The sequence below is a fragment of the Ochotona princeps genome, chromosome 1 (assembly GCF_030435755.1).
Source record: "Ochotona princeps isolate mOchPri1 chromosome 1, mOchPri1.hap1, whole genome shotgun sequence".
NCBI classification, from domain to species: Eukaryota; Metazoa; Chordata; class Mammalia; order Lagomorpha; family Ochotonidae; genus Ochotona; species Ochotona princeps.
In genome coordinates this window covers 26,890,891-26,913,712 of record NC_080832.1, presented here as the reverse complement: position 1 = coordinate 26,913,712, position 22,822 = coordinate 26,890,891, and the positions used below count along the sequence as shown (strand labels likewise).

The window sequence follows — 22,822 nt, the reverse complement described above, 5'->3', positions numbered from 1 at the left end:
GCAGATCGGCCACTGATGAGAGAAGTTGGTAGTTCAGGTGCGTCTGTGGCAGCGTCACAGGGCCCTGATGAATGTCTGACTAAAACAAAAGGCCAGTATCCCCAAGACGTGATTAAAACATAAGCACACGTGTTCCTGTGGCTAATGAGTATGGTGAGTCATGGTGCCTTTTGTTCAGAAGCTCCCTCTCTTACCTGGAAACAAAGTGACTAGGCCAGAGTGCCAGATATGTACAGCCCCAGTGACTCCCAAGAAAGTGGCATTCCTGCTCCTGCAGAGCAGTTGTCGTGTTTCTAAGCTCCATACCTCACCTGCAAAGCCATGGCCTTGGGTTGTTTTTATTTATTTGTTTTTAATGCTGCTAGTACATGGTAGTATATCACAAAAATACTGTGCCAGAGAAATGAAGAATAATGCCACACCCAACCTTAGTTGTTGTAGTGTGGTTTAATCTCTTTTTGAAGTCAAAACAGATACAGGACAGTGCCTACACGCATCAGGAATACTCTTGGTGAGCTTTCTCAGTGAATACATCTGTGTGACAACATGTAGATCAAGGAGCAGACCATAACCACAAGCTCCACCCACCAGCCTCATCTCTCTGCTTTCAAGCTGCCTGTTTATATACTTTGTGTGTCTGATTTCTTTAAAAAGATTTGCTTATTTATTTGAAAGGGTGAAACAAATCCTCCTTTGCTGGTTCATTCCCCAAAATAATTACAGTGCCCAGGGCTGGCCAGGCCAAAGCCAGGAGCGTGGAGCTCTATCCAGGTCTCCCACATTGGTGCCAGGTGTCCAAGCACTTGGCCGTCTTCCTCTGCCTTTCTAGGTACATTAGTACTGAACTGGATCAGAAGTGGGTCTCAAACTGTCACTTACATTGGCAATATCACAGTGCCAGCTCCGTGTCTGGTTTGTTTCTTGTGAGGTTCATTCATCTAAGTTGTTAAAAAGTTAGTTCTTAATCTGTCACATGCTTGTTGTAATGTTTTATTCCTTTTAAGCAGTTCTCATGTTCATGTAGTATATTGGAGTGAACACAAGTTCAGTGAATCATTTTCACTTTTAAAAATCCATTTTACTTGTTTGAGAGGTAGTGCTACAAAGAGAGGGGTGGTGGGAGACACAGATCTTCCTTCCACTGGTTCACTCCCTAAATGGCTGTAATAGTTAGGGCTGGGACAGGCTGAAGCCAGGAGTCAAAAGTTTCATTTTGGTCTCCCACATGGTTGCATGGACCCAAGCACCTTGACTATCTGCTGCTTTCCCAGGCATATTAGTGGGTAGCTGGATTGGAAGTGGAGCAACCAGGACTCAAACTGGCACCCATATGGGATTCTGGCATTCCAGGTGGTAGCTTCACCTACCTATAACACAATGCTTGCCATGCTGATTGAATCTTGGGCAATGCTGTTAGTCATGGCTATTGCAGACTTTATCATTTCAGACCTAGTATTAGATATAAATTTTTGAAAGCTGATTTAGCAGCATTTAGGTCTGTGTTGAATCAAATGTGTTTTTCTAGGACTGTTTTTTTTTTTTTTAAGAGAGTGTAGCTTTGGGTGAGTACCATTTACTTCCTTCATCATAAGTAATTGCCTTTGCCTGCAAGTTCTGGAACTGTGACAGTTTCTACTTTTTGTGGAATTTATGGAAAAGCTTACCCAGGAAGGGAAGAGATGCTTTTGTCCCCTCAGGACACATTCTCTGAGTCTCTTCTGAAGTTGTTCCTGTACAGACTCATTTCCCCCATTAACCAGTGCATGGCCATCACAGGCTCCTGAATCTTATCATTTATGCGTTCTGCTGTAAGAGAGATTGAAACTATATTTTTAGTATGTAGTTTATGGACAGAAATGTCTCTAATACACCCCTTTGATCTGTCAGCTGAATTCAGAGCAGGGAATGTGATCCCATACCTGGCCTTGGTGTGCCTTGCCCCTTTGTGGGTTCAACTGCAGGTCTTTCTAGAATCGCCTGGTAGGACAGGGATGTGCTATTCCTAGACGGTGTTGCCAAGCATGGGTATGTCAGCCACCTTTATGCAACAAAGCCTGGAAAGGGCATAGAGGTTATTTCATCAAAGCTTTTAGACTCCTCAAACAAATTCTACATGGTTAAATTGTGGACAGTGATTATTTTTAGGGTCCTGAAGGTATTTGAAGCTCTGATCTGTATCAGTTCTGAGCAGTTTCCATTTGGTACATTTAATATCATCATTCTCTTTCATGCATACCTTCTGAGCTGGATACAGAAATGTTACTTTCATCTGTCAAAGCGGTTCTTAACCTTTTATAAGGTAGCAGGATGGTGTTTTTAAGTTAAAAAAAGAAGGAAACATCACACACAAGGAAATTATACATATAAATGGATCCATAAAAATGTAGTGAAAGTGTTACATGTACATAGAATAAAGGACACATGCCAAACTCATGATTATGATAGCCACTGGACACAATACAGAATCAACAACAGAAAGGAAAATAGAAATTTACAATGCCATGAAGTTAAACAGTACTCTACTGAATGATGTGTCGCTGAAGAAATGAAAAAGAAATCAAAAACCTTCTTGAAGAAAATGATGCTACTGTATGATCTATGAGTCAGTGAAGAACTTAATATGAGAAGAAAACTGTTTTGAAGAAATGAAAGTGAAAACAAAAACATCAAAATTCATGAGGTAGTTTGTACTGATCTTTGTTGATGTGATGTGTCTCCTGTCGGCAACAAATAGATGGGTTTTGTTTTTTAAATCCAGTCTGCTAATCTATGTTTGATTGATGAGTTTGATCCATTTTCAGTGTTAATGTGAATGGGTGATAATTTAGTCCTGTCATTTTAACAATGATTTGTTCATTGAGTTGGTCTTTTGTTGTTATTTTACTGGGATGTTCTTCACATGTGCCTTTGGTTTTGGTGGCTGCTATTCCTCTTCTCTGTCAAGAGAACATCTTTAAGTATCATTTGTAGGGCAGGTTTGGAAGAGGTGTATTCTTTTAACTTTACTGTAAAAGAATTTTATTTCATTTTCAAAGACAAAGGAAAGCTTTGCTGGATATTTATCCTGGGCTGACAGTTTTTTGCTTTTAGAATCGGGAATATGTTGCTCCATTCCCTTCTGGCCTGTAGTGTTTCCTGTGAGAGGTCAGCTCTCTGCTTTAGCTCTGTAGATTTGACCACACTAACAGGGAATCTTGCTGAGTTGTTTCTTACAGAATGGTGTGTGCAGAGTGCTAGCTGCATTTACTGAATCTGATGCTCTTCGTTTTGCCCTCGGAAAGAATGACCAGAAGTGTAATCACTATTGTGTTTGTCTCAAGGTGACATTTAGATTTTTGATTAAATCAAAAACATTATCTCAGTGCTTTTTTTTTTAACTCCCTCACTGTCAGTGATTCTTCTGCATTATTAATGTTTTAAAAATGTTTTAAATTGGCAGAATCCTGACAGGGAAGGCAGTAGAGTTTAACTTGGTTTATCATTAGAAGCACAGTATGTCCCTCAGCATCCAGGTGCCAAGATGGAGAGTGACCATGTCTTCCCTCTTTTCCAGGCGACCAGACTCTCAGAATTTGGGACATGAAGACGGCAGGAGTGAGGATTGTGGTTCCAGCGCACCAGGCGGAAATTCTGAGCTGTGACTGGTGTAAATACAATGAGGTAGGGTGTGTGACTTTGTCCCCAGTGGCTGCTCTTCCTCATGTTGATGTTCTAGATTGTATTTGTCTTTGTTTCTGTGGCCTTTGGTTGTGTCTGTGGACCCACTAAGTTAAAATGAGGGCCTTTCATTTCCAATTAATGATTGTGACTGACCTGCATTAGCATTAATTGGATTTAAGTGCTCATAAACAGGCAAAATAAGAAACAGAAATTCTCAGAAGTTCAGGAGTGCAGCTTTACTTGTTTGTTTTGGGAAATTGCTTTAAAATCTGTATAATTTTTTCCTTGATTAGTCTTAACCATGCCACTCTGTTCATCTTTTCTATTCATTATCACTTTTACTCAGCCTGCAAAGCTGTTTGTAACTTTATTTTTAAATTGGCAGTTTTATCATTTTATACATTTTATTTCTTTTTCTTTTCCGTTTTTTAAACAATATATTTGAAAGGGAGAGTCAGAGAAAGACAGAGGAGGAGACATGGCACAGCCACTGATTGACTCCCCAAATGACTGCAAGTGCTAGGGCTGGGCTGGGCTGAAACCAGGACCTTGGGGGGCCAACCATGCCTCTCCCGTGGGTGGCAGGGGCTCAGATACTTAGGGCATCTTTTGCTGCTTTCCCAGGTGTATTATAATAAGACCAGAAGTAGAGCGGCTGGGGCTTGAGCTGGGCTCCTGCTAGTTCAGGCAGCAGCTTAATTTGTTTCACCACAATACCAACCTTAAATTTTATGTTTTGCCTTCCCCTTTTCAGATTTTGTAGTTTCCATGCTTCTGTAAGAAAACAGTGACCCAGTATAGCTTTTTGCAAAAGCACCAATTAACTACATGAGCATTTGAACTTTATAGTAAAATGGATGAAATATATGTTAATGTTTCTGTTTATGTACCCAAAGTGCTTTGCTAATTGCAGCAAATTGATGACTTCTTTTTTTTCCCTACTAGTAAATTAATTATCTTAAAAGATCATTCTACTGTATTGGCAAGATTCTTTTTAAAAAAATATTTATATTTTAACTTTTTATTTGAAAGACAGATTTACAGAGAGAGAAAAGGAGAGACAGAGTGAAAGATCTTCCCATCTGTTGGTTTACCCCCCAGTTGGTCACAGTAACTGGAGCTGGGCCAGTCCCAGGCCAGGATCTTAGAGCTTCTTCCATGTCTCCCGTGTGGATGCAGCAGCCCTAGCACTGTGGCCATCTTTCAGTGCTTTCCCAGGCACTTTAGCAGGGAGCAGTTGGTGCTTGAACCAGTACTCACATGATGTAGTACCGCACACGGAGGTTTAAGCTTCTATGTCGCGGTATTCAGGCTCCAGCTGTTGTGGCTGTTTGGGGAGTGGCAGGAAGATCTCTTTCTCTGTGTACCTCTGACTTTCAAATAAATAAATTAAAAAATTTTTTTTCAAGAGAGTCTGTTGTGACAGGTATACTGTAATGCCAGCATCCTGTGTAGGTTCTGATTTGTATTTTGACTATTCCATGTCGAGCCAGTTCTCTGCTACTAGCCTGGGAAAGGCAGCAGGAGATGGCTTAAGTGTTGGGTCCCTGCCATCTGTGTGGAAAATTCAAGTGAAGCTCCTGGCTCCTGGGTTTGGCGTGGCCCACGCTGGCCATTGTGGCCATCTGGGGAGCAGACCAGTGCTTAGAATATCTCTTTCTCTCTTACTTACTTCCTCCCTTTCTCTCGTTAACTCTGAATTTCAAAACAAATAAATAAACCTTAAAAAATTCTTTAATCAAAAGAAACTTTTCCTCCAAGGAGCTAACTAAAGCCTAACCTGTATAGCCAAGGAAGTCTGCTGTGGATGATGGGGTAAGCTGCATTGTGGACCTAGCTTCTGTCCTGGTCAGCAAGGAACTCTGGCTTCATCTTGGACTATGGCTGGGGGAATTTCTATGCCTGACTAGGTTGGACCCTCAGCACCATTGGCATAGATTCTAGGTCTGATAAAATTTTGTTTTTAGGCTTTGCCCCTATAGAGATGGGAGCAATGTTTTGTTTAGGTTTAGAGGAAGAGAAAAATTAAATTTATACGTTTAGCTCTTGCAAATATTCTGAAATAATAGTCCACTTGATTTTCAATGCCTGTTAAACCTTTTGAAAAAGTGTACCAGCTAATTTGTCAGATAGTATTTTTTGAAAGGCCCTTTAGTTGAAAGACAAAGGGTTAGAGAGAGGAAGAGAAACAGGCGCTGACTTTCCATGCACTGGTCCATTCCACAAATGGCTATAACAGCCAAATCTGGACCAGAAGAAGCTTGGAGCCCGTTCCAGATTTCCCATGTACCTGGACCATCTTCTGCCTTCTTGGGCATGTGAGCAGGAAACTGGGAAGGAAGCAGAGTAGCAAGAAGCCAGGGTTTGGGGCCCGGCGGCGTGGCATAGCGGCTAAAGTCCTTGCCTTTGGATCCCATACGGACTCCGGTTCTAATCCCGGCAGCTCCACTTCCCATCCAGCTCCCTGCTTGTGACCTCGGATCAGTGCAGCACCGGCCGCTGCACTCACTTGGGGAGTGAATCATCGGATGGAAGATCTTCTTCTCTGTCTCTGCTCCTCTCTGTATATCTGACTTTGTAATAAAAATAAATAAATCTTTAATAAAAAAAAAAAGAAGCCAGGGTTTGAACCTGATTAACCCACTGTGCCATAATCCCGGCCCTGATAGATATACTTTTTTTTGACAGATATACTTTTTAATCTCTTATTTCTACTCCCAGAGGTGATCTGAAAAATCCACAGTGCTATCAACACTCTGCATTTTTCTGTTCTATTGTTGCAGGATAGAGTGCACATTAGATAGACTGTTGTCTTCTGTTGAGTGTTGTATTTTTGCTATATAGTGTCTGTTGCGATCTCTTCTTTTGTACTTGTTTTCAGCTTCTGAGGGATAACTCTTAGGTTCATGTTAAATAATTACCAGAGAATAGATATTATTGGTGCTTGTTTGTCAGAATTCACAGTTCACTTTTATCTAAATTGTTTTCCAGAATTTGCTGGTCACAGGTGCAGTGGATTGTAGTTTGAGAGGCTGGGACTTAAGAAATGTACGACAACCAGCGTTTGAGCTTCTTGGTCACACCTATGCTATTAGGAGGGTGAAAGTAAGTGTTTTAGTATGTAGAATGAAAATATAAGCAATCAATGAAACATACATAAAATAATGTTTTCGTTACCCAATTAATGAGTGAATATTGAAAAGTTAAAATAGGTAAGTTATTTGAATAATTTTTTAAAGGAATTAGAACTGGGTAGACCTTCAGGACTTAATGTTTTCATGTTTCTTTCATCCTCAGTCTAGTTCTTCCTTAAGTACTGCTTTTTTTTTAAACTATCGTCGTTGAGTGTTGGTATTTGATTTCCATTTTCCCTTGAGTAGGTAGGTATTTTGTCCTTGTTGAAATTGCTAGAGAGAGATGGTTACTTCTTTTTGTTCCTTATATGAATGTTTACACATATTGGAAACAGAAAAATTTCCACTTTTCCTCTCTGTAACTTGCAGGGGAGGATACAGTTGTTTGTATGCTCCTTACAGTGACAAGAGTTAGCTTCCCAGCTTTTGTTCACACAGGTTCTGCAGGCGACAATCAACACAGTCTCATGTGACATCTCTGGGGTCTGTTATTCTGTTTTAACATTAAAGGCAGAGAAGTACCTTATTGATATTGATAATAAAATAATGATATTACTCTTTTACAAATTCTAATTCAGGTTACTATTAAAATTATGCTGGTTACATAGTTTTAGTTTGTCATGACAGTGTTCGGTGCTCAACTTCATGTAGCTGATAAGTAAACAGTTCTGAGAACAAAATGGAGTAATAGAGTGAAAGTACTTTGAACAAAAAAACAAACAAAAAAAACCAACCAAAACTATAAAGGGCTGTTCAGATGTAGTTATATACACATATGTGCCTATTGCAGTGTTGGCAAGACAAATGCTGAGGAAGTACAGTTACAAAGGGCAGCCTGTTGAAGAATGTTTATGACTTATCTAGAAATTACTTGTTTTTAAGTTAGCATTTTTTGTTTTTGTTGTTGTTTTTAAGTTAGCATGTTTTATCCTTGATAGTTTTCATTAGCTTTACTTAGAAATAATGAAATGTTAACTTTTTATATAAAAATTAGAGATTTTAACGTAACATTTAAATATTTGATGTATTTGTACCAATCATGTTTTCATAAAGCTGTTAGATTATGTCATTGCTGATATGTGTGCTATTCTACATAGAAAGCCTTTATATTTGTAAGAGTCATTCTTTAGTATAGCCAGTGTGAAATTGCATTTCATTTCCTAGAACAGCAACATTTTGAAACTATTTTATTCCAGATAAACTTTTAAAAAGCTTGAGCTAGATGTTTGGAGAATATAAAACTAAATTTTATCCTATAGATGAGTATGAAAAGGACCAAAAGATTCTTGCCTCAAATTAAAGTGTGTAAAGTTGAAGAGCATTTTAAGACACATCCCTGACTACATTGAAGTTTATACTGATGTTTATTGAATGACCATAGGAAGTAGTATGGCATAATCACTGCTAAGTTCAAAGAGATTTCATTTTGTTTTGTTTTCTATAGTTTTCACCATTTCATGCTTCAGTGCTGGCCTCTTGCTCTTACGATTTTACTGTAAGGTACAGTGTTTTTAATATATTTCATAATGAAATAAAATACCAAGTTAATATGTTTATCTATTATGAACAGTTGTGAGCTGGGTACATGTGACTGTTTACCATTGTTATTGTAGTATATGTTTCCTACTTTCACGATCCTGCCACATATATGAATAAATTATTTCTGTTCGAAGATTAGCCTAGCTGCTCTGTGTGAAGGTCTGGTTTTCCTGTCTGATTTATCAGCAAATGTCTCTATTGCAATGTTAAATCATTTTAGAGCAGACTCAAGGTATTAATGAAAATGCCCTTAGTTTGGCTTTAAGATGAATTGTACTAACATAAGCGTATTTCTTTATCAATGCTGTGATATGCATTCTTTTGTAAAAATGAGGAATGAATCTAAAGTTCTGTTAAAAGCTTTTTTTTTTAGCACCTGTGGAAATAATCCTGTCTTCTCCGAGCTCTTGCATCCATGCATTATATGAAAGGATTCAATCAGAGGCATTCCTAGGCTAAGTCCTTCTCGTTCTTAGTGTATAGTTTCCTTACTTCAGTGTTTGACTGTGATTGTTGACATTTTATTTAGAGCTTTTGCATCAATATCCAAAGATGATACTAATATTTATCTTTTTAAGCTTTTACAATAATATTTTACTTGATTCAGAGAAAAGAATTAAAACATTTTCCTCCATTTTTAAAATTCTGGAAACTGTTCATGCAGCATGTAGGCAAATTAGTCTCTGAAGCCCTGTTAGAGTCCTGAGCTGTTCACTGCAATGATACTTCATGTGTATTCCTTTTTCTTTCTCAACTTAAAAAAAATTCTATCATGAAAATGGAACTTCCATTAAGCTTTCCATTTTTAATGGATCAGTTATAGAAATTATCCTTTTGTGTAGCTTTTCAAGTTTGTATAGATATGTATAATGCTTTTTGCCTTTTAAATTGCTTCTGTTTTCAGTGGTTGTTTCACTCTGATCATTTCTGAATTTTTATATTGTGACTTCTCCATTGATTGCATTATTTAATGGTTTGTGTTGCTTTTCTTTAGCAGGTGGAATTTTTGATGTATTAGATCTGTTTTGCATTTTTTACTTTTTTCTTTTTACTTCCTTGTTGGTACTTTCTTCTAGCTTATTGTGTTTTGTTTTTTCTAGGTTTTCGATCTGAGAGTCTATTTTTACTCTTTTATTAAGTGATTAAGGCTATGAATTTTCTTCTGATTGCTGTTAAACCTCTAGCTTATCATTTCTTATGCGTCATTTTTCCATCACCTGAACATTTCTAAGTTCTGTTTACCTTGCCCCCTTCTTCTAAGAGATATAGTATACAGTGCTATAGTAAGTTTAATTTCTCCTTGAATGCAGCATTTGATTTTTAATCCCCTTGCTTTTTGTGTTGTTTCTTTGGGAATTATTATGCTAGTCACGTTCTGTCATTTTTGTAAGTTGTTTGACCCTGGTTGTTGCAGTTCTGTTTTCCTTGCTGCAGGATAGAAAGTTCAGTGAGTTCTTAAAGGTATAATCCAGGTCCTATGATGTTTCTATAACATTTCTTAGTTCTGACCCATTGTTTCATTGTCTGTAGGACTTCAACTCTGTATTAATGGAATCATTTTCTTATCTTCTATATTACTTTGTTTCTGTTTTCTTTCTTCATCCATTGGATTTTCCTTAGTTTTTGTCTTATCTACAATTTTGTTTTCAAGTGAAATATTCTTTGTTGGGCATTATGTGATTTTATCTTCATTTCTGATATAATTGTGTGGGTTCTTCCCCGCCTGTTTGTTTCTTGGTTTCAGTTAGCTTTATTTCATTTCTGTTGTCTACTTCTTTGCTTTGAACTCCTGATCTAGTGCTTTTTTTTTTTTTAATGTTCCTAAATGCTTGTTTCTTTATAGTTAATCCTCTTTCTCCCTAAACTTCTAGCTCTCCAAGACTATTTCCTTGTCTCCTCTGTTCTTTCAAATCTGTATTCTAATTCACATTATATTTTTCCAATATCGTTATTCACAGCATCAGCGGTGCTTTCTGGTGTGGTCTTAGACCAGTGTTAACTGATTCCAGCTCATTTTCTTGTTCTTTCCATCCTTCTTTCCTGAACTATTCTTGTTGTCTGCAAAGGCTTAGATTAGATCTGGAACACTGGGGGATGGATCATTTGGATTGCTAACTTTCTTCTTATTCGTAATTCGAAGCCTGGATACGTTGAGGAACTGAATTTTCTCTAGTTTTTATTTGTTCCTTTTTTTTCTGTCTTGATTTTCTTTTTTTTTTTTAAGATTTATTTATTTTTATTGGAAAAGCAGATATACAGAGAGAAGGAGACACAGAGAGGAAGATTTTTCATCTACTGGTTCACTCCCCAAGTAGCCACAATGGCCATAACCAAGCCAATTTGAAGCCAGGAGTCAGGTTCCGCCGGGTCTCCCATGGTGGTACAGGGTCCCCTCCTCGACTGTTTTCCTAGGCCACAAGCAGGGAGCTGGGTGGGAATTGGGATATCCCGGTGGCCAATATGGGATTGGGAGGATGAATCCCAATATGGGATTGGGAGGAATTGGGATATGAACCGGTGGCCATATGGGATCCCAGCTCATGCAAGGCAAGGACTTCAGCCACTAGGCTACCCTGCCAGGCCCTGATAGAACATTTTTTAACAATTCATTGAAAGAAATCACGTGCTCTTACTTTGATTGCTCAACTGAGACAAGAGAGAAGGCAGGGAAATCTTGAAGTGCAGTCATACTTTAGTTCCCAGCTATCAGGTAAAGTGATACCATAACCAAGTATTTAAAAAGTCTTTATGAAATAGTAAGGCATGGTTAGAGAGTGTTTAGCCAGGGAGCCAAGGACTGGCAACCTGACAGAGGAAGAAAAGTTGTCAATGCTTACCATCTACCCAAAACACTTTGAGAAGGAAGCTGTGCAGCTAGGGCGTTGCCTGGAGGGTAAAGCTACATATGGTTTTGAAGGCCATTGACTCACTGATGATTAAGTCTGTAAGAACGGATAAACCAAAGGGAAATAGTGTGGAGCAAAAAAGAGCAACAGGAGTCTTTGGGGAAGGAAAAATATTTAAAGGAAGAAGAGAGGGCCCGGCACCGTGGCCTTGTGGCTTAAGTCCTCGCCTTGAATGTGCCAGGATCCCATATGGGTGCCGGTTCTAACCCCGGGTGCTCCACCTCCCATCCGGCTTCCTGCTTGTGGCCTGGGAAAGCAGTCTAGGATGGGCCAAAGCCTTGGGATCCTGCACCCATGTTGGAGACCTGGAGGAGGTTCCCAGCTCCTGGCTTTGGATCGGCGCAGCACTGGCCATTGTGGTCACTTGGAGAGTGAATCATCGGATGGAAGATCTTGCTTTCTGTCTCTCCTCCTCTCTGTATATCTGACTTTGTAATCAAAATTATTAAATCTTAAAAAAAAAGGAAGAAGAGAACAGCTTGCTTGGAGCAGGAAGAGTCCATGGAGTGTGCTGTGTATAATAGGAAATGCTGGAGTAAAGTCCTTCAACAGATGAGAATCCCTGGAAGCATTAGATCCTCCCTACAGGCTGGACAGGAGCAAGAAGGAAGTTAGGATCCACTCCCAGCTAGTGTCACTCAGGTGATCAACAGGGAGTTCCGAGGCAGAATCTCATTCTTGAATTTCAGAACCTTGCTGGTGTTTTAAACTGGCCACTGAAGGCCCAAGCAGCAATGACATGTTAGTCTTTTCATGATTTCATGTTTAGTGTCCTTAACAGATTTTTTTTAGTAGATTTATTTATGTTTAGTTGAAAGGCAGATTTACGGAGAGAAGGAAAGACGTTCCATCCACTGGTTCATTCCCCAAATGACTGCAGCTAAGCTGATCAGAAGTTAGGAGCCAGGAGCTTCTTCTGTGTCTCCATGTGGGAATCCCAAGAACTTGGTCCATCTTGTGCTACCATCCCAGACCGTAAACAAGAGGGTAGATTGAAAGTGGAGCAGCCCAGATAAGAACCAGCGCCCATATGGAATGTCCTTGCTTAAAGGTGGGGGATTAGCCGGGTGAGCCATGGAGCCTGCTTAAGTGATTTAATTGGGTTTCTGAGGTTTGGACTGTATCAACTGAGGGACATCCTAAATTTCTTTCGGTGGTGTTTGTGACTAAAGGAGACCTACTTCAAACCTATATGTGGGTTTTGCAATTATAATCATGATCTTAACTCTACTGATCACTTCCTGTTTTATCTACATTCTTCAGTACCCTTAAAAATCTCTAAAGAATATACCTTGCTTTTGTGCATATACATTTTTCTGAGGAATATTTATTATGACTGAATGTGTTCTGCATTACTTGTAAAATCTTATGTGTACCAAACTATCTTCAGAATCCTCACCATTTTTGGTTCACAGTTTTGTTTTTTTCTTTCCTCTCAAAGACTTAGCCTTTACTTTGTTTTTGAATCCTGAACATATCTGTAGATTGGGGGATAGATTTTCAGTGCTCTTGAATGAGAAATGACTTAGCTCTTGATTCTGAGACGTGCTTACTCTATTTGTAAGCTTGTGTGTTTCTAAGTATATGGAATAGTTGAAGTCATACCAAATAGTAGAGCATTAGCAAATAGTTGGAAAAAAGATATTTGAGTAGGTGATTATCCTATGTTACTTAGCGACCAAGTTTCGTTTCATGTAATATGGAAATTGGTAATAGCTGAGAGGAGACATACTTGAAAATTGTGTGATAATTGTTAATCGCTCTTCTCAACTCTAGTGTCTCAGACCACCTCCTGAGCCCTACTCCCTACAATTTCAGCAAAAGGATATATATACATCTTTTTAAAAATAGCCATGGAAATGAAGCACAAATTGTGTCAGTTGCCACCTACACATTTGTCTAAATCTGCATCTCTTCATTGCTCCTAATTGCAGTACTTGGATGCGAGTACTCTTGATCCCTTGTTCTCCTGTGTAACCCAGGACTTTGCTCCCTGCAATTGCTGCTTCTCCCTCCTCTATTAGCCTGTAACTCCTGAGTTTTCTGCTTGCCTGCATGTCTTCCTTTATCATGTGTTTCTCTTTGGCTTCTCTCCTTTTTTAACCATGCTTGCAGTGTCTGCTTCAGTTTTTTTTTTTTTTTTGTAGGGGCCTCTCTCAACTCCTCACTGTCCCAGGATCCTCTGCCGTGGAAGTCTTACAATATATTATTGGGGCCTACAAAATGGATGCACATCACTGATTAAATAGGGTCAATTATGTGGAAAAGATTTTTATGCTTTTCTTTGGAAATGATTTTGCACTGCACAATTCATTTGTGATTGATTATGATTTCTTGGCAATCATTATGCTTACTCAGGACTTTTTGTGTAGCAAAAAAAAAAAGGAGTGAGCGAGAAGGAAAACCACTAGCCTAGAAATTGCTTTCAGATTGAATGAAATGTTTCTGAATACCAATTTATCCATCAAAAATGTTATTATATTAATTTTAAATTTAATAAAATATAATTAATATAAGTGATTATTTAAAATGTTCTGCTCTAATGCATTAGACCCTCGGACGCTTGCTTATAGGCTCTGGCACTTAGGGTTAAGCCCACCCCCCACCCCTGGCTTCAAGCTCCTGATTGCTCTACCCAAGTTTCTCTGACAAAGCCACCAGTGATCTCTGCTGTACCTAAACCCAGCAGTGTCAACATTTGCCATGCTGAGCCTTGTTACACTGCTGATCACATTTTTAGAAATTTCCTGTCCCGGGAATTGCACTTTCTGTGCTTGTGATCTAACCCCTTTCTCTTTATGCTATGTCATGGACTCCCCCTGCTTCCCATTAAGCTCCACGGGTTCCCTTTGGCTTTGCTGTGTTCTAATTTCCCAATATGAGTAAGAACTCGCAGCCCCCTTCTCCACCCAGGACACATCCAGCTGTATGAACATGCTGGATGTTGCCCTGAGTGTCCATCTGGCACCATCTCATACTCAACTCCTTATTTCCTGCTGGTCTTGCTTATTTTTTGTCTATCCACTGATGGTGACATAGTCGCTCATCAAACAAGTCCAGTTCTGAAAAAGCAGTAAACATTTTCCACATATGGAGTACAAAACTTTTTTAACCTTGACAGCGTCTATAGAGCAACATCATTTTATTTTCAGAAATGCAATGTTAATTTTAACCCATTATAGCTACTAAAGCACTATTTTGCCTCCATACATAGCATAACTTGAAATTTTTCGTTCCAATATTAGATTATCACTTATGAAAAGGAAAATAAATTTAAAAAGGAAATAAAATCAATTGAAAAAACTTTCATTTTTGAGTATATTATGTATATGAACTTGGATATCTGTAACTCAGCGATTTGCTGACAAGACTTTAATTGGATTAATGACTTGTGTGAATCCGGTTTCTCATTATTTGTGTGTATTGACCATAGATGACAGAGGTCAGAAAAAGTGTAGTTTGGATAGGATTTTATCCCATGTGATGTGAGTTAAATTTACCCGCTGAAGCATTTTACGTTTGATTGGGTTGGTGTTGGTTTTAGTGCTAGGAGAATGATTTTAGCAAGAAGAAAAGAGATTTAATGTATGAGACCTGCAATAACCTGGTTAGTTTTTAGCACTGGTAATTGCACAGCTATATTGCTAACCTCTGGATAGCTACTCTGTCTGTATAATGCGGGCTCTTCCAGTCTAAGTGCCCATAGTTACATTCACTTTAGTTTTTTAAACTTTAAAAATTTTTTTTTATTTTATTTATTTATTTATTTTTAATTATTTGTTATTTTACTTCATTAATTACATTGTATTATGTGACACAGTTACATAGGTACTTGGGTTCTCCCCACCCCTCCCCAAACCCTCCCACCATGGTGGATTCCTCCACCTTGTTGCATAACCACAGTTCAAGTTCAGTTGAGATTCCCCCATTGCAAGCGTATACCAAACATAGAGTCCAGCATCTTATTGTCCAGTCAAGTTCAACGGCTTCTTAGGTATACCCTCTCTGGTCTGAAGGCAGAGCGAGCAGAGTATCATCCCAGTCAATTGAAAGCTCCAACATACCATCAGCAAAAATTTACATCATTATGGAATTAATTGACATAGTAATGAGTAACCAATATGTTAAAAGTAAATGCGAGTTCCCAGCCACCTTCTGTGACCACCTCACCTACACTTCAATTTTAGTTTATACACAACATATAACGTACATAGCATAACATGTTGTACATAACATCATATCATCTTAAAGTAAGGCAAACATGTGGTATTTAACCTTTTGGGATTGGCTCATTTCCCTTAGCATTATGGTTTCCAGTTTGGCCCATTTGGCCACAAAGAACTGCATTTTGTTTTTTTTAATAGCTGAGTAATATTCCATGGAGTAGATGAACCATAGCTTTCTTATCCAATCCTCTGTTGATGGGCATTTTGGTTGCTTCCATGTTTTTGCAATTACTGATTGTGCTGCTATGAGCATAGGAGTGCATGTTGGTTTCTCATAAAACAATTGTTCTGGATATATTCCTAGGAGTGCTATTGCCGGATCATACGGTATGTTGATTTTGAGTTGTTTGAATATTCTCCATACTGATTTCCATAGAGGCTGTACCAGCCTGCAGTCCCACCAGCAGTGGAATAGGGTTCCCTTTTCCCCGCAACCTCGCCAACAAGTGTTGTTGGTGCTTTTATTCATGTGGGCCAGTCTTACTGGCGTTAGGTGGTACCTCATTGATGTTTTAATTTGGATTTCCCTTATTGCCAGGGAACTTGAGCATTTTTTCATATGTTTATTTGCCATTTGGGTTTGTTCCTTTGTGAAGTGTTTGCCCATTTCCCGTGCCCATTTCTTGAGTGGCTTGTTTGTTTTGACATTTTGGTTGTTTTGTAGCTCTTTGTATATTCTGGAGATCAGCCCTCTATCACCTATGTCGTGTGCGAAGATCTTCTCCCATTCTGTGGGTTGCCTTTTTACTTTGTTGATTGTTTCTCTAGCTGTACAGAAGCTTCAGCTCACTCCCCCACATGGCTGCAATGACTGGGACTGGGCCAGGCCAAAGCCAGGAGACTGAAACACCCTCTGAGTCTCCCTCATGGGTGGCAGGAGCCAGCTTGAGCCATCCTCTTTTGCTTTCCCAGGCACATGTGTAGGGAGCTGAATCAGAAGTGTCACAACCCAGATGTGTTCATACAGGATGCTGGTGTTTTAGGCTATTTTGCCACAACACCAGTCCTTCATTTTTTAACCTTTAAAAGTTACATTCTAGCATAATTCATTTGGTGGATGATATCAAAATGGATGATCCATGGGTGTTTTAGTGTTATGAAATGCAAATTTAGCATCTTTTTTGTGTGGATGGGTATCATATCTAGTAGAGGAAGAAGCTTTGAGTTCTTATTTAGCAGCTGATTATACTTCACTGAGTAATGAAAATCTAAAATGTAATATAGAACATGACATTTTATATTTTTGAGTATGGTTTTGGTTAAGGAAAACTTCATCCTTTATGAGAAATATCAGAACTTCCTTTTGCTAATGAGCAATGTACTACATACCAATTTCACTCAAGTTGGTACTGAATCCAAAATGTTTTATAGTAAATTATTTCCATTCTTTTATGAATGTTAGTATCATGATTGCAGCACATTGTCCTGGTGTATTCTCTCTTAGGTTACTTGTTTTTCTTGCCAAACCGTATGGCTTTAGTAAGCATACATGAGCAACAAGTTGAGTTCTGGATGGCTGTTTTGGTTTTCATATCAGATCATCTGATACACGATCAGAAATCAGCAAAATAGAGAGGCATGGCGGCCAAACAGAGGTGTAAGCTGTGTCTGTTACATGTTTCCTAAATGGAGAGAAACAGTTGATTATTTCTACAGTTTAGTAAATGCTTCTCAGACTTCTGAAGATATATCTTTCATAAAATGATAAAGCTAAAATGATCAAGTTAGCCTCAACTAGCGTAATATTCTTTGGTGTCATGATACTTTTATAAATATCCTAACCTTTCAAACATTTTTAGTGGGTGGTGTTTTTTTAATAATGAGTCAGATCAGTTACTTCATTTCTTAAAGATTTTTATGTGAAAAAAGTGAATTTTAATTTCAGTGATACCTCACCGTATCATCCATAGTTTGTATGATGGGATTCTGACTTTACCTATACCAGCAACCATTGTTTTCAACTCAACTGTTAAACTATTTTACAAAATTGTACAAGTGTACTTTTCTTTAACATTGGGGCATATTTTTGCATATCTGTTACATACCAAGCATTGTAATAGATAGCTTGGAGTATCTTGCTGAGGAAGTGATGAGAATAAAGCCTTGGAGGAAAGTACACATACACTTGGGGAACCCTGAAAGTATCCATTTCATTGATGGAATGTGAGATTCTGTAGTCATAGATGCAAGCTTTGGAGTCATAGAAGGCACAGATTCAATGGAGTTCTTAGGACCTGACTCATTCCCGAGGATCACAGCAGTGAGGATCATTCAGAACAAGTTATTTAGAAATCATGTGGCTGCTCATCCATAAGATGGAATGAACAACAGTACCTGCTACATTGGATTGTTGTGATGAGTTAATGCACTTGTCAGCTGGGGCTTTTCTGCTGTCCTTATTAGTGGCAGAATGGATGGCGACAGAAGACTGTTCCCTTGGATTTGAGATCCATCGCAGCATTAGCCTTCAAGGTAAACTAATCATTTTTGTTTTGTGGCAATGAAAGCAGACCAGAGGTCCCAGCCTGGCTTTTTGTTGTTGCCTTCTCCTTGCGTTCGGGACAGAAGCACAAAGTAGGATAGGGAGTTACCTAGAGTCAGCTCTTTCCCTACATGTCCCTTACTCTCTAGAGGCCTGAGGCAAGTTCAGTTGCCAGGTTAGGTGAGCATGTGGCCCTTTGAATCAAACTTGGAATGAAAAGCTGCCTCCTCTGTTCACTAGCCAGGAAACCCGGGAAATGACACCTACAGAAGGTGGTTTTCAGCGGGTTAAATGAGGTAGTGCCTATAAATGCTCTTGACCTGTAATAAGGGCTCAGAACAAGGGCAGGTGTTTTGAATGAGAATACTCGGCAATGCATTTCCCATTTTGTCTGGGTATAGTTGGTATTAATCATTTATATTTTAACTGGCTGTACCCATTAGTAAGATAACTGTATTGCTTAAACTGCTTCAGGCGGTTTGCCGTGGGCATTTTTATCACACTGTGAGGGTGAGGTGGGGAAGTGAAGCTCAGGAATGTGGTGCTGCATCAACCAGAGCAGTGATCACATGGTGTGGACTTTTATTCACATCCTTAACCGGGTGACCATTTCTGCTTCATTGCAGCCTATTTTGAATATTTTCCCTGAAATTACTGTATAGTGTCTATATGTTTGTTTAGCCTATCGGCTCAAGTCCTTACATTGAATGTGCCAGGATCCCATATAGGCACTGGTTATAATCCCGGCAGCCCTGCTTCGCTTCCAACTCCCTGCTTGTGACCTGTGAAAGCAGTCGAGATGGCCCAAAGCCTCAGGACCCTGCATCTGCATGGAAGATGCTCCTGGTTCCTGGCTTCGGATCAGCTAAGCTCTGGCCATTGCGGTCACTTGGGGAGTGAATCATCAGCCAGAAGATTTTTCTCTCTGACTCTCTGACTCTCTGTATATCTGACTTTGCAACTAAAAATAAATAAATCTTTATAAAATTTTTTATTTACTTAATGTAAAATTTAATTTAGTTATGCTTAATTTCTTAATACAATCACATTTCCCTGAGGCTTTTTTTCCTAATCATGAGATGCATTGTTCTCTTTTATCCATTTTGCGGTTTAAAAATTTTTTTATAAATATTTATTTATTTATTTATTTGAAAGGCAGAGTAACAGACTAGGAGGAGGAGGAGGAGGAGAGAGAAAGAGATCTTCTACCTGCTGTTTTACTTCCCAAAGGGCCTGAGTGGACAGGCTCAAGCCAGGAACCTGAAATGTCATCTAGATCGTCCATGTGGATAGCAGGGACCCAAGCATTTGGGACATCTTTTGCTGCTTTATCAGGTGCGTCAGCAGAGAGCTGGACCAGAAGTAGAGCACCAGGGACTTTAACAAATTCTCATATGGGAAGTTGTTGTAGCAGGTGGTGTAGCTATACCATAATGCCAGTCCCAAGGTATATTGTTAGGAGCTGGAATCTCAACATAGGTTGAGGACTTTTGTAATTCCCTGCCCATATCAGGGACACAGTTTATTTTCTTTCTCTTTTTTAATCCCGTGTATACTTGAACATATATTCTTCAAACATTATGCATAGTACCATATCATTATATATTCTTTTAATCATGATCAGAATTGCTAAAACTCAGCAATATCACAAAGACTGCAAAGTCACAATATCTATACTTTATTTTTAAATGACTCTGCAAAAATATTTTACTTTGGGTTTGGTGCTGTAGTATAGTAGTGCTAAATCCACTCACTGCCTGAAATGCCAGCATCCCGTATGGTTGCCAGTTCTTGTTCTGGCTGTTGCATTTCTGACCCAGCTCCCTGCTAATAGCCTTGGAAAACCAGTAGAAGATTGGCGAAGAGCTTGGGTCACCAGATCCCCTGTGAGAGATCCCGTAGAAATCCCCGGCTCCTGGCTTTGGCCTTGCATTGTGGCCCTCTGGATAGTGAACCAGTGAATAAAAAATCTGTATCTCTCTTTTTCTCTGTATAACTGTGATTTTCAAATAAAGAAATAAATCATTAAAAATTACGTAAGTATGTGAAGATGAAGAAAAAACAGTGAAATTTTAACAGTGGAAAAACTAGATGGTTATTGAATGTTCATTATCTTATATTTTTTTAATGTTTTTAAGGCTGGACATTTAAAAAAAACAGGAACTGTATTTATTCCTGCAAAAATAAGATAATGAAAATGTAATGCCTTCTAATAAATATACGTGTACTATTTAGTTATAGAATAAGGTGCATGACTGGTTTGCCATGAATGGAAAAATGATCTTTAATTGGATTGTAGCCAACTGAGAATCTTAACAGTAGCAACAGATACAGAAATACTTTTTATCTTTGTCGCCTCTCCCCTCACGGAATCTGCCTTTATATAGTAAGTGTCTTAACTTTGGTGTGGTTGATGGGCGTTTTGATCCTTATGTTTATTAGCACAGAGATTTCCACAGGCAGATCATTCTTTTTCTCCCCCTTCCCCATAAAAAAGGTCAGCCAAAGTAAACACATAGTATAGCTGAGTATGTACTCTGCCTTGCAAACCTTCCCTTTCAGCTTCACCCACTCCCCCTTACCCAGAAAAAAGGTCAGTCAGAATAAACAGGTGAGCGACTTGGCTGTGAGTGCCCGCACACCTCCCAGTGACCACTGCACCTCATTTTTCAAAACAGTTGTTTTTAATTTTCCTACATTTGCACATCAAAGACACAGGAAATCTTGGCGCTCAGGATAATACATGATAACAGTTGCAGAAACTGTGATTGAATTCTTTTTTTTTTAAAGATTTATTTATTTTTATCGGAAAGTAGGATATACATAGAGGAGGAGAGACAGAGAGGAAGATCTTCTGTCCGATGGTTTACTCCCTAAGTGACTGCAATGGCTGGAGCTGAGCCAATCTGAAGCCAGGAGCCAGGAGCTCTTCCGGATCTCCCAACGCAGGTGCAGGGTCCCAAGGCTTTGGCCCATCCTTGACTGCTTTCCCAGGCCACAAGCAGGGAGCTGGATGGGAAGCAGGGCTGCCAGGATTAGAACCGGCGCCCATATGGGATCCTGGGGCTTTCAAGGCGAGGACTTAACCACTATGCTATCGTGTCAGACCCGTAATTGAATTCTTAAAGTGACATAAGATGTATTAAGTTCCATGCCTTTCAGAGAGCTTAGATAGACAATGTCTTTGTAACCCTATCCCATTTTTCACATCATGGCGTGGGTTTGCCAGACTTTACCACTGATATCAGGAAAGGATCTCAATGTCGTCATCTGTAGTTTTCCTTTTTCAGAGTGATGGTACAGTCTTTATCTTCCTGTATCTGTCTAATTCTTATAATGACATTTTAGTATATTCAGTATGTATTGTGTTATTGAAGCACATAGCCTGCTTATAGGATAGCATTCACCTGTTTTGTTGTTGTTTAATTCCTGGGACATGGTTGTACAAGAGTTAGTGTTTGTAGATGTGAGTGAATATGGATTATGTGGAAAATTACTATGCTCTGTCATCACTTTGGCTATAAAAGGTTTGCAAATGGTTGCGTTTTATTATGGTTTACTTCGCTAATGAGAAAACAGTCATTAATAAGACTAATTTCAAAGTGGAAAGCCATGTTTAGATAGGAAAATGTTTTACAAGGAGAAATATTGACTGTTTTACTATGTTTAAGTCAATACCAATGACATGGAAGATTCTGTCACATAACAACCTTGGGACTGTAGTTTGGGTATCCTGATTGTGAACTACACTTGTAGGTAGACTTTTCTATTTTTTCCCTGGAATCCTTTGTAATATGCAACATACTAATCTCTAAACTTTGTGTAACTGTGGGTTAAGGTACAGGGAATGAAGCAGTAACTCCTAGGTTTGGTGATGAGTTAGTTTTGTAATATATTTGTAAAGAGTTTTCCCACTTGTTTGTATGAAAAAAAAAAGTCTTGTATTACTTATTGTTATACAAGAAAGATCTTCTCATGAAGTTAAATGTTATTTTGTAAGTTAAATGTCAGGTGAAAATGAAAATAATTTCCTATAAAAGTAAACAACCTACATTAATTAGAAAACATCTTGTATGACTTCTGATGTTAAATAGCTTGATTTATAACTGCAGAACATTTTCAGCACTATTTAGTGCTACATTTTTTTCTCTAAGAGTCAAGCCAAATGCATGTCTAATTCACAATGTAATGCAAGCCCATGAATAGATAGATAAATCTAACAGGAGTGAGGAATGTTAAGCCTTCGCTTAATGCTGGGTAAGTCGTTGCTTTGAACATTGAATTGTGCTGATTAGTTCCAACAGAACATTGATGGATTTTGTCAGTTAATTTGCGTTTTAATTTTTTTTTTAACATTCTATTGTGCGGTTTCAGTAAGGCGGCTGAGTGAATTTTGTTGAATACATAGTATTTGTGTTTTCTAATGTAGGTGATGTTGCTTTACCTCATTTTTCATAACAGTAATATTTGAAATGAATATTTGAAAATGAAATTAGAAAAAGAGCAAATTATCAAAAGAAACAACTGAAAGAATCTAAGGTGAACCTGGGGTGAAGGGTTGATGAGGGGGTGTTACAAGAAGCCTCTGTTGATGGTGTGAGTCTTGATTCTAACCTAGCAATTACAGTTTCTTGTATTTTTTAATGTTAACTGAGCAGAAAACCTCAGTCTTTGCTTTTTTGAGTACGTGCATACACACTGAACCTGTTTATTTAGCTCAACTGTAGAAGGCTGTAGAAGTTTAATGTGTCCCCTAAGACGTCAGAGATAAATCATTTCCCCCTTGAAGTCCATCTAGAAACCCTAAGTGGGAATATGGCAATAGTAAGTATTGTGAAATTGAATTCTTAGAGATATGACTTAAGGAAATGAGCA

At 38.7% G+C, this 22,822-nt stretch overlaps 1 protein-coding gene across 1 annotated transcript in view; it reads left to right on the top strand.

The window, feature by feature from the left end:
• PEX7 (peroxisomal biogenesis factor 7) overlaps positions 1-22,822 on the top strand; it is an 82,283-nt gene that overhangs the window by 26,781 nt on the left and 32,680 nt on the right. Inside the window, exons 6-8 of the mRNA XM_004587264.4 lie at positions 3,554-3,660; positions 6,652-6,765; positions 8,239-8,294. Coding sequence (XP_004587321.2) covers positions 3,554-3,660; positions 6,652-6,765; positions 8,239-8,294 — 277 coding nt within the window. The remainder of the gene's footprint in view (positions 1-3,553; positions 3,661-6,651; positions 6,766-8,238; positions 8,295-22,822) is intronic.